Source organism: Eubalaena glacialis, chromosome 3 (genome assembly GCF_028564815.1).
Source record: "Eubalaena glacialis isolate mEubGla1 chromosome 3, mEubGla1.1.hap2.+ XY, whole genome shotgun sequence".
NCBI lineage: Eukaryota > Metazoa > Chordata > Mammalia > Artiodactyla > Balaenidae > Eubalaena > Eubalaena glacialis.
In genome coordinates this window covers 54495592-54508241 of record NC_083718.1, presented here as the reverse complement: position 1 = coordinate 54508241, position 12650 = coordinate 54495592, and the positions used below count along the sequence as shown (strand labels likewise).

Here is a 12650-nt window from a genome sequence, read left to right as displayed (position 1 = left end):
AACTTAAACAGTAATTTCTCTGTTCAATTATGCAGGAAAAGAAAAATTTGAAAAATATGTATACAATTCTGGAACTACACCAAAATGTCTTAACAGGCAAGTATAACTAAGAATTGTTTGTTTTTAGCTCTCTAGGAATAGTCTCCCTCTCTTTATAACAAGTAAGTTTATTGTTTCACTTTTGCAGATAATTTTAAAGAGACATTAAACACAGAAGTAGAAAACTTCCTGTATGTGTCCATATACTTGTTTTTTAGATAAGAAAAAGATTCTTACTATTCATAGCTTAACATTCTCATTCTAAACTTTCTATGTCAATATATTTAAGAATATCATTTTAACTACTCAATTACATGGATATAATAATTAGCACACTAAATATTTAAATTGTTCTTAATTTTTCAATATTATAAACTACACTCTGATGTAACATCCTTACAGCTAAATCTTTGTTCATACTCTTAATTATTTCCTTAAGATCTATTTCCAGAAATGGAATTTCTGGATATTGCTTTTATGACTTCGTTCTGCCTTTATAGGTGTGGTTTAGAGAGCTGAAATATTTTTCATTCTCATTTTTTCCTCTTCTCTTTCCTACATCGTGTTAATGCTTAACCACTGGACTTGAATTTATTCTCTTCCTGAAAAGACTGAATGAATTTCTAATTAATATGAGCTAGAGACACAAAGATACACATTAAAATAGAAAAAAAAGCAAAACAAGAATAATAAAGGCCAAGAATTAATTCAATATCTTGAAATGGAGTCCCAAATTATAAGAATCTATCATTTTTGAAATGTTTTTATCATCCCCAGCACTTAGAACTAGCCACCACCGACAGTACATCACCAGATTCTCACCTTCAGAAATGCTGGAGTCATGGAACATAGTTTCAAAAGCTTGATGTGTTTCAGCAAAAGAGGGCCTGTCCGCAGGGCTCCACTTCCAGCCTATGTAACAAAAGAACAGTATTAAAAGCTTCTTGCAGGAATTAAATATCTAGGGGCACCCTGATGGTGAGTTCCATGCATTAGGACACATGCTTGTTAAAGCAGAGTTACAGCAAGTTCACAATGATAGTGAGGCAGCTGTTTCTTAGTTCCAGACTCAGAGGTGTGATGAACCCACTTCCTAGGGCCAGTCCTTCTATGTAGCCTCAGCTCCTATTCCCTCTACTATAGGGATGCAGAAGGGTGGGGAGATGGTTTAGAAAATGACAAGTTTTCTTCCACTAGAAAAATGAAAAGTAGTAAAACCTGTCTTTAAACTCACTCTTATAAATAATCAGTTGTACACATTTGGAAACATAACAGTATATCAGAAAGGCGGAGCTTGGAATTCACATTTGACAAAGACAGGGCAGTAGGCAACACCAATGCTCAATGGGAAAATAACAAGACATATTCAAACACACTGCACTTTAATTCGCTACTCACCTGCCTACTTTCTCATCTTTAAGAAGTCAGATGCTTTTGTTTATTCATCACAGAAGTCAATTTCATGCATTCTCCATAGTCTTTAACAATCATTTTGTGTAGCTGAAAGCAGCCCTCCCCTACCTAATCTCCAAACCCAATTTCTTATTATCCTATTATATATGCAAATGTTTGTGGAAAATTGGGTGAATATTTGGGCCACAGACAATGACTCTTTGGATTCCAATAAGACTCACTGGTAGAGCATACGATATCCCAATTGGCTGATCAATGACCAACTCTATGTCATAAGGCTAGACACAATCTTACAACGTTGAGAGGAAAAATGTTTTCAATTTTGTTAATCATCCTGAATTGCTCACTTTAACCTTCAAAATTAAAATATGCAAAAATACTCACATGCTCTCATAAGTTCATACACCTTAGGGGGACATCCTTCAGGCTGTTCCATTCGATATCCTTTTTCCAGGAGATCATAGACCTGAGACAGGTCAATACCTGGATATGGTGACATTCCATATGTAGCAATTTCCCACAGGAGCACCCCAAAAGCTGCAAAAGGGATGAAAAAAAAAGAGCTTTATATTTCTTCTGATTTATTATTTATTTTATACCATTAGGTAACTTCTCTTTCAAATTATGGGTAACATTCACACTATTACAACATTAGTATACTCTTATAATTCTTACAACATGACTTGTTCTTCGAAGATATCTTCCACTTCACTGAAGGAACACTTCACTTTAAAGACAGTTTTCTTTAAATTTCCCAATTTTTATTTGGATTTCCTTTACTTCAAAGAGGGAAAATAAACTATGACCATATAAGAAGTCTGGGGCATAAGCAAACTATTCTAAGAGCAATTTATGATCTATTTAATGAATTTCACAATTTTTAAGTCAGCTAATACTAGAGGAATAATATAAAAATTGACTCATTTAAAATCAGATAAAATTCGCACGTGAAAAAAGAATTTGCTTGATTTTCTCACAGATTATTCCTGAGTTTGAGATTTCTGGTAAAATATGACCTAGAATCCTCAACTATTTCTACTGGCCTACAATCCAAACTTCTAGACTTGTTCTGTCCCCCGAGTCTCTACTAAATCATATTTCTTTTCAGGGCAGTAGAAACAAGATCAGTTACAAGGACAAATTCTAGTTGAAACTTCATCATGCTTTCCTTGAAAAGAGGTTGCTACTCTGTGTCACAGTGCTCTAGAAACAAGCAATAAAGCCTGATGTGGAAAACAGGGAGCTTCACAGAGAGGATCATTAGAACTTCAGTGCAATATAATACCTAGACTGTGAGTGCTCTGAAGGCAGGGACTTTTTTTACTTTTTTCTTTACAACTTCTTTCTACGGTAAGTGCCTCGCAGATAGTAATGCCTGGCAGATAGTAAATATTTAATAAATGCTTGCTGAATGACTGAAGAAGGACGGATGTAAAGGCAAAGGATACTGATCATATAAAAGAGAACCGCTAAAGAATTAAGCATTTACTTATAAAGAAAATGACAAAACACAGAAAAACGTCCCTTCCAACCTTACCCCAGACGTCAGATTTAATTGAGAAGGTATTGTAGGCAAGACTCTCTGGTGCTGTCCATTTAATAGGAAATTTGGCTCCAGCATGAGCAGTATAGGTGTCTCCAGTCATCAATCTACTTAAGCCAAAGTCAGCCACTTTTACCACATGGTTTTCTCCCACCAAGCAGTTACGAGCTGCAAGATCTCTGTGGGAAAGAGAAGCCAAATGTGATTCCAATCAGATGGTTCTGGAAAATGGTCATGAATGCTCTATTATCGGTTCTTTGTGGTACAAGCAGAGTTGATAAGTAACTGTTGACAGATATGGTATTTTATGAAAATCGCTGACATGGTAGAAAGCCACTAATTATACATCACTTGTAGAGTACTCATCAAGAGGCAGTTATGTGATGCCACAATAAAGCAGGCTTCAGAAAACGGGTTCCTATTTATAAGTACAGTGGGATAGGTTTCAGAGGTGAGTAACAGATGCTCTTCTACAAGGTTTCAAGTTCTTTACTAAGACAGAAAGCTATTTTTAAACTTAAGCCGCTAGATGGAGCAAAAAGATCTTGGATATAGTCTTGGGCAAAATAAACAGCTTTCTGTTCTGAGAACAGCAAAGGCCCTGCATTAATACTTGAATCAGAATACACAGTAGGTTTATAGGAAATGACATTACAATGGTCCCTGTGAAAGAGAAAATTACTTTCCTGAGTTATCTGAAAATTTCTGGGAAGGTTCTCATATTCTTTCCTTTATTTGCATGTCAGGCAAGGCAGCTTCATGGTTAATCATAGGCGATAATCAGGTTTTACACACCTATGGATGAAATTCTTCTTCTCTAAATACTCCATTGCAGAAGAGATCTGAGTGGCCATGTAAAGCAGTACAACTGCAGTCACCTCTTCTCGGTTGCATTCTCGGAGATAATCAAGCAAGTTCCCATAAGGCATGTATTCAGTCACAATGTAAAATGGTGGCTCCAAAGTACATACACCTGATAGTTCAAATAGAGCTTGCTTTATTAGTATATATTCAAACACTCCAAACCACTTTGGCAAGAATAATGGACAATTTTTAAAGTCTAGTTCAGCAGTAATCTTTTCCTTTCTTGCCATGTCATTCTCTGAAAATAACGCAGCAAAGTTAAGAAGCTGGCTGATAGGAAGTCTCTACTTCCATTGATATCACACTCTGGAAATTCACATGCATTTTGAGTATGTGCCTGTTTGAGCAAAAGCAGAGTTACTTGTATTAATTCCGTAAGGGGTCAGGACTACCGATACTTCTAGAGTTCTGTACATGCCCACAATTCCCATCCTCAACTGCATGCTAACAATGTTTATCTAAAAGTAATAGCAATTGTGCATATGTTGAAGGCTATGTGAGCCCAGACTGTAATAATGCTTTTTAAAAAGATTATAACTGTTTCCATAGTTAAGGATTTCACTAATACATGGCAGATTCCTTGTAAAAAACCAAAAGAAACTACTTCCTTTGGGATAGTTTGGTGCAATGAACACCCGAAGAAACTGGCCCTATTTTTAAAAGGGCAATGGTTTCAGTCAAAGGTTTCTCTGTGATCTGAATAGGTGGAAGCCAATCTATCACAGCACAGCACTTTCTGCTTATAAAGGTAAACTGATGGGTGGTCACAATTTTTAATCTTAGTCCTTTGCTTAATGCCTCTTTATGACTATGATGAAAGAAGGACTTTAGTCATAGTCCTTTGCTTAATGCCTCTTTATTTTGCAAAAAACTTTGGGACAGTTTTTGGTTTAGTATCATTTTGAATGATTCTGAACTTCGGTCTGGGGCAATTACCATAAGCTGGGCGGTTTTATACATTGCAATCAATCCAGGTCACTGTTTGTTGGGTAATTTTTAAACACAGAGACTGCTGATTAAAACAACAACCATTTATTGAAATAGATTTGTACTAGGAGCTTCCACCATGGTGATTCAAAAGGAGGATTTGGAGATAACAGGGGACTGGGGGACAAGTATCTTTGAAGAAACCTATGGTTCAGGCAAGCGTCCTCACCTAATAGTTGTACCAGATTAGGATGCTTGATTTCCTTCATCACTGCAGCTTCTTTTAGGAATTCCTCCACCTCCATAGTATCTTCCTGGAAAGGGGGGAAGATAAGAAAGGAAAAGAGGAAAGGGACAAGCCCCCATCTTAATCATTTGAGTCAACTCACAATCCTAAAACTTCAGCTTTAAAAGGTGGTATCTTTTGAATATTTTAGCACTTACTTCAAGAAATTTTATCACAAAATAATATGCTCTATACAAGTCCAACTGAGAAAGAAAAATGTCTCCCTGAATTTATTCAATATTTGAAACTGGAGTAAAATTTAGTAGGGTGAGTAAAATTCAGCAATCATGTCCTATCACAACTGAAACACAAAAGACTTGGATAGATAACTCAGTTCTCTGCTAGTTTACTTCCCTAGATACCTCAAGCCTCTGAAAGAGGAGACAGAACAGTTAGCTGTTTACACATTTGTCTTCCTGACAAATTCCTTAAGGAGCAATGCATATCTGCAAGGCTGTACATATTGTTTCACACTCAGAACAAGCACTTAATAAGTGCTTGAAAAAGAACTGACTACTACTCATAGGTGAAGAGCAGTCCTTCTGAGTGACATGCCAGAGCTACTGAGGCATATGAGAAAATCTTCAGAGAATGGAATGAGTGACAAAACTTGTAATTCGATACCAGGATGCTTAAAGGAGAAAGAAGGTGGCATCAGGAAAAAGATTTCTGTGAATATGAAGAACAAGAAAAAGTGATCTAATCTCATGGAGATGGAAGGAGCAAGCAGCAGGGAGATAAAGGACAGAACAAGAAAAGAGAGTGCCCATGATTCTCCAACAATGCATGAAGAATTCTGTCCAGCAGGGGTTGTTCTGAGGAAGGAAAGCAGCTTGCTTTGCTTTTACAAGTAATAATTTGCTTCTAACCTCCCACCAAGATCTACATCAACAGCCTCCAGAGATAAACCTTCCCCCCATGTGGATTTCACTGCATTTCAGTGAATAATCTGCCCCTGCATTGTCAGCAACGGCACCAGGGTTAATCATCACAATTTGCTGATGTGCTTGGCACCAGTGGGTGGAAAGCATTCCAAAGTTAAAGAAGGGCAAGCTGATATTTCCAAGTGATTCAGCACAAAAGAAAAAGATGCCTGAAAACTGTAATTCTCAGCAACCTACCTTCAATGTTTTCACAGCAACCGTAAGGCTATATTTCTTCCAGACGCCAACGTAAACCTCTCCATACTGACCACCCCCAAGTTTGTGCTTCATGGTAATATCTGTTCGTTCCATTTCCCATTTGTCATGGATAGGGGACACACCGTAGACTGTAGGCTTATTACACTTGGGTGCTGGGTAGTGTAGTGTTGTTACCAGTCCATCAGCCACTGTGGAGTGATGGTGAACAAGCTCGGCCAAGGTGCTAAAGCGGCTCTCAGCAGTTACATACACCTGGTGAGGAGAGTGGAGAAAAGCTAAACCAACCTAAAAGAGGTCATTATTTCACTGGTCTTAAGATATGAAAATAAGCAGCACTATTCACAATAGCCAAGACATGGAAACAACCTAAATGTCCATTGACAGATGAATGGATAAAGAAAATGTGGTACCTATATACAATGGAATACTATTTGGCCATAAAAAAGAACGAAATAATGCCATTTCCAGCAACATGGATGTGACTAGAGATTATCATACTAAGTAAGTCAGAAAGAGAAAGACAAATACCATATGATATCACTTTTATGTGGAATCTAAAATATGACATAAATGAACTTATCTCTGAAACAAACAGAAACACGGACATAGAGAACAGACTGGTGGTTGCCAAGTGGAGGGGGTTGGGGGAGGGATGGAGTGGGAGGTTGAGGTTAGCAGATGTAAGATTTATATATAGAATGGATAAACAACAAGGTCCTATTGTATAGCACAGAGAACTATATTCAATATCTTATGATAAAACATAATGGAAAAGAATATAAAAAAAGAATGTTGATATATGTATAACTGAATCACTTTGCTGTACAGCAGAAATTAACACAACATTGTATACCAATTATACTTCAGTTTAAAAAATATTGATTAAAAAATATGAAAATAAGGAATTATCTTATTGAGGTAAATGGAAGAATTAAACCATGATGGCAGGGGGAAACAGAACTTCAGTTTAATCTCATTTAAACCACTCTTCCTATGGTTCCTAAAGTAGCTCTAGTCTTGAGGGGGAAAAGCTTCCAAAACCTCTCTCTGGATCATCAAGATCACTGGTCTTCAAATATTTTTATGCAAAAAGATTACAGAACCCAAATATATAAGACAAAGGAAGAGAAACGCTGATTAAAGTAGGTAAGAGGGGATTGGCTTCCTGTAAAAGTTTATGAAATACCACCTCAGAATCTTGCACAGAACATAATTTGAAAAACACTGACTTCAGTTTTTTTGGTAGGGAGAGGGTATTCAAATATCTTATAATTTTTATTTCATTAAGATGTGCTTTTGAGTGTCTAGGCCATTTTACAAAAAGCCACAATTTTATTTCAGAAAGTTGTTAACAAAATTGTAGTTAATTTGTGATAAGCAGTAAGAAGTATAAAGTAAGATAGCAGTCTTTGGGCCTTATCTCCCAAGGGAGCTTGCTTATTTTTTAAAAAAGAAATTTCTAGTGTATACAGAAGAGTATACAATTAATAAATGGAGAATTGATGATTTCTATAAAGTGAACTCACCCATGTAAACATCTCCCACATGGAGAATTATAATATTACCAGCACCCAGAAGCCTCCCTCGTGCCCTCCCAGCTATTTACCCCTGCAAAGGTAACCACTCTGCTGACTTCTAACACCTTAGATTAGCTTTGCCTGCTTGTGAACTATACCTATACAAATGGAATCACACAATAAGTACTGTTTTGTGCCTGCTTTCTTTCACTCAACTTTTTTTGTGTGATATAATTCATATATCACACCATAAAATTCATGATTTCAAGTGTACAATACAGTGGTTTTCAATATATTCACTGGTTGTCCAACCACTACCACCATCTAATTCCTGAACATTTTCATCACCCCACAGAAAAACCCCATACCCATTAGCAGTCATTCCCACTCCCCTCATCCCCATCCCCTGGCAATCACTAACCCCTTCCACTCAGCTTTATGTGTATGAGATTCATCTATGACAGGGGTCAGCAAACTTTTCTAGAGGACCAGATAGTAGATATTTTAGGCTTGTGGCCATAGCGTCTCTGTCATTACTCAAATCTGCCGTAATATTGAGAAAGCAGCCGTAGACAATACATAAACAAATGGGTGTATCTGTATTCCAATAAAATTTTATTTACAAAAGTAGGCAGCTGGTGGGTCACAGTTTTTCCTGAGAGTGTGTGTACCAGTACTATGTTAATTTTGCTGTTGTATGAGATTCCGTTTTACGGATATACCACAATGTATTAATTCATTCTACTGTGGTTAGACAGTTGGGTGTTTCTAGTTTCTGACTACTATAAATAATGCTGCTGTGAACATTCTTGTACATGTCTTCTGTACACAAATGCACTCATTTCTATTGGGTATACAACCAGAAGTAGATCTGTTGAGTCTCTCTTATATCATCACTCATCTGATTCTATTTGGTTTCATCAAGAAAAAATATGTCTGTAAGGTGATGCAAAAGAGAAAGAAAATTAATAATTTACTATCTCCTACTTTTTACCAGCCATTATGTTTTATGGAAATTATCTCACTGAATCCTCACAAGAATCCAATAATATGGGATGGGAAAGGGAGGCTTAAGTAAGGTCACAACGTTAATAAACGATGGAGTTACCCAGCAAACCAGATCTGCTTGCCTTAAAGCCTGTGTGCTTTTCCCCTACTATGCATATCACAAAGAGAGAAAGAGTGGAAGAAACAATTCAATCTAAATTTAGTGTTCAACAGAAGAATTGACATAAGCCTAAACTTTACCATTTATAAAGTAAAACAGTTCCATTCTAATATGGCCATTTCTATATGGTTGGTCTTTCTAACATATAAACTGCTAAATGATTGAACTATTTATATTAACATACATTAATGATCAACATCAGTCTCAGAAGCCTAAATTCTTACTCGGTAAACTTTCTGGTAGAGATTATTATAATTTTCATAGACACAAGGTTTAATTTATAAGTTCTACATAATGTATTGGATGCATATATGCATACTTGTATACTGATGATGATGAGAACAGTTAACTTATACAGCTGTTTTCTTCATTCTTCACCTTCAAATCTAGCTCATCATTAAACTATTAACATAATACTGTTTTTAATTTCCATTATCATATTCTTTTGAAAAGAGTAAGCTCTCTCTCACATGCCAAATAGCTCAAACTCACGTCAGTGATTAGTTTATTTCATGTCAGACATAAAAACTATACTCCTTGGTTGTTCTGAGTATTGTTTCTAAAGAGCAGCCAGTCCACACCTAGAGGTGGCTGCCAGCCAGTCTTACCTTGCCATCTGTGGTGGTATTGATCCTGTAGTGATACACACGCCCCTCATACCTGAGCGAGATTGATAGCTGCCCAGGGCTGCTCTCACTTTCTCGCACCAGGAAGCTGCCATTGATTAGACTGCTGAGTAGGTACTCTGCTGCACTGCGAGACACAGGTCCATGGTACCAGGAGTGTTTTTCCAGGCTGTTCACTGGGGTGATGTAGTTGCTTGGCACCCAGCCTTGGCCATTCTTAGAGCGAACTTCACTCCACTCACCATTCTGGTTGTAACCAAGGACTCGTAGCTTTTCACCTGGCCAGGAGGTCGTCACAGAATGAAAGAAAAGATGTTAAGACTATCTCAAATGGAAGCAGTCTACTGTCAAACTTAAAACTCACTGAAAAATGAATCAAGAACTTTTAAGCCAACAAAATTTTTAAAAATAATGAAAAGTTGGCTGTCATCATAGCCTGATTGATATGTTTAGCTCGTAGCTTAAACAAAAGCAGCATAGTTAAGAGATGGTTTTCTGACATTACCTATAGAGTTTTAAAGGTTTTTAACCAGAAACTCCATGTATGCAACTAAGGTAGCATACAAAGATAAAAAGGTTACTCAAATGTCTGGAAAATGACATAGTCTCACTCTTCAAAAAAATGAAATTAATTTTTTCCTCAAAACAGTCTGTCAGGGAATGTATCTTATATATGGTTCAGTGTTAACCACAATCAAGGACTAGGGATAAGACATGTAAAATACAAAGTTACTTCTAAATTTCAGTTGGCACAAAGGCTACAAAAACCATCAATGTAAAAAAACAAAGAACAAAACAAAAAAGAACTGACCACAGAGCTTTCAGCAACATTTTCAGAAAGAAAAGTACTTGGAGGTGGAGGTGGAGGTGGAGGTGGGCAGTGAGGACTCCCGAAGCACAATCTTTCCCAGGACTCAAGTTTTAAAACAGTGAGAATTTCCCAATTTCCCTCCCATTCCCCATGATGAATTAATCACCCCATCTGCTCCTCTCATATTAGTGTGTGGCAAAGGGAAGCTGAGTCTGAAGTTGGAACCCAAGACACAAGTTACTCGGAGTTATCTTTGCTATCAACTTCAATGTCCTTGATTTCTCTAATAAAGCCGTGAACATCAACTTTAGACTCCCCAAACATACACCCTGCCCCTGTACTTGCAGCACAGGCAAAACAGGGAAGGTGAAAGAGGTATCAATAGTGATAAATGATAACTTAAAGAATCCTTATAAGGCCTTAGGCTCCCATATCTGAGAGATGCAAGCCTTCCTATAGAGTTCACATTGACTTCACAGTGTCAGAAAACAGAAGAAAGCCAGAGCAATCAAAAGCACATGGCTCAGCAGTTATCAGGCAAAGGCTGTTGAGGAAAAACTCAAAATTACTATTCTGGCAGCCATCTAACTTTTTTCAGCGGTCTACAGAAATGTTTACCATAGGATAACTTTCTATTAGCCCCTACCACCTCACCCAAGATCCTAGGATGTGAGACATTCAATGTGAAAAAACATGAGATTGTGCAATGCACACGCACACACACACATACAAAAAATATATATACGTATAGGTATATAGTAGTGTACGTGCATGTGGTGGTGGAAATGCATGTGTACTGATAAATACTCCCCAACCATATCTGCAGGGAAAAAAAATCTTACTGCTGCCAGAAAAGCTAAATAAGACTTGTCAGTCTGTAGCTTTTCTCCACTACTCTAAGAGAATCAGAATTAAAGACTAAGTTCTTTACCAAGTATATTACTGTTGCTTCCTTACTAAGAACTGATAATGACATGTCATCATAATCAGGATACAGTCAAACTCCCTAGGTTTTTGGTTGTTTGTTTTTCTCTTTTTGGCAGTTAGGAGGAGAATTTTCCACTCTGGAAGTTTTGAATACCATGGAAATTGACAATGGATATAAACATTGGCCCTATTGCCAGAGGAATCCTGGGAGAACTTTGTTTTTATAATTCAAGCAAAATATCATCTTTGAAGAAGGAACTAAAATAAGTATTGCTATTTTATTTTTAAAATATTTTCTTGTCTTTTAAAATAATAAATTAGCTTTAGCATGACACTGTTTTATATTAATAAGAACCTGGATAAAAACCTGGCATTTCGTAGGTTTTAAAAGAAATCACTGTTGGTCATAAGAAAATGGGAATCCCACTTCTTGGGCTGCACACCAGTAGTTGCCATTACTGGTAACAGATGAATCAACAGGCTTTCTTTATCAATGTTTCCTTGGTGACTGACTGAGCTATCTTGGAAAATAACTGACATGAAAATTATATCTAGGAAAGAATGTTCTGAGTCTTCACTTCACCAACTTCTCCACTAAAGCATCTTAAGGTAAAAGAGTGTGTTGTAGCCCAAAGAGACTACCTACCACACAGTATATAATGCTTTTGAAGTCCTTTGTTTTATCCTAAACCTCTGTGTAAAATTTTCCTCCCATCATAAAACACAGCCCCCCACACATGTACAAATACCATCACCAACCTGCTGCCCCCAAAGCTACCCAAAATCTTTAAGTAAATTGATGTTAGGAGATAATAATGCACTTTACTTTTCCTGTACTTTTGAAACCTCCTTGCACATGTACACATACAATCATGCCCACTCTGGGACATACTTACACCCCAGTTTGAGAAACTCAGTTTTAAGGATTTCTGCTTTTGAAGAATCTGGCTGGATTTTAAAAATTGATGTATATAAAAATTTTATTTAACGGTAACATTCCTTGAGTGGAGACCTGTCTTCTTAATTTGGTATATGCGCTCCCATTTAATACCTCATTCTGAACCCTTACAAATAAAAAGAATATGTTTGACAAATAATCATTTAAGTTACATTTTCATTTAGCTAAAAATTATCCTGAATCTTATTTTTTCCCAGTAGGAAGCTTTCATAAATGCAAAAGACTAGAAAAGCTTAAGCAGATTAGCAATCCAACTCACATACACAATGAGAATGTCCTATACTATTTCTTTCTCAAAAAAGTTTCACGTTTTCTGTCCTTGTTCAAAAAACCAATAATGGTTAGTTTTACCTGGACATGTTCTCGATGTTCCCTTTGATAAGAATTTACTACTGAAAATAAACTACTACTCTGTTGAGAGTGCTACTA

The 12650-nt window shown here is 36.8% G+C and overlaps 1 protein-coding gene across 2 annotated transcripts in view; it reads right to left on the bottom strand.

The window, feature by feature from the left end:
• ABL2 (ABL proto-oncogene 2, non-receptor tyrosine kinase) overlaps positions 1-12650 on the bottom strand; it is a 113420-nt gene that overhangs the window by 5802 nt on the left and 94968 nt on the right. For both annotated transcript variants that reach the window (XM_061183072.1, XM_061183074.1), the window contains exons 3-9: positions 9508-9803; positions 6194-6466; positions 5016-5100; positions 3791-3968; positions 2990-3174; positions 1837-1989; positions 862-951 (exon numbers count right to left, since the gene is read on the bottom strand). In XM_061183072.1, coding sequence (XP_061039055.1) covers positions 862-951; positions 1837-1989; positions 2990-3174; positions 3791-3968; positions 5016-5100; positions 6194-6466; positions 9508-9803 — 1260 coding nt within the window. The remainder of the gene's footprint in view (positions 1-861; positions 952-1836; positions 1990-2989; positions 3175-3790; positions 3969-5015; positions 5101-6193; positions 6467-9507; positions 9804-12650) is intronic.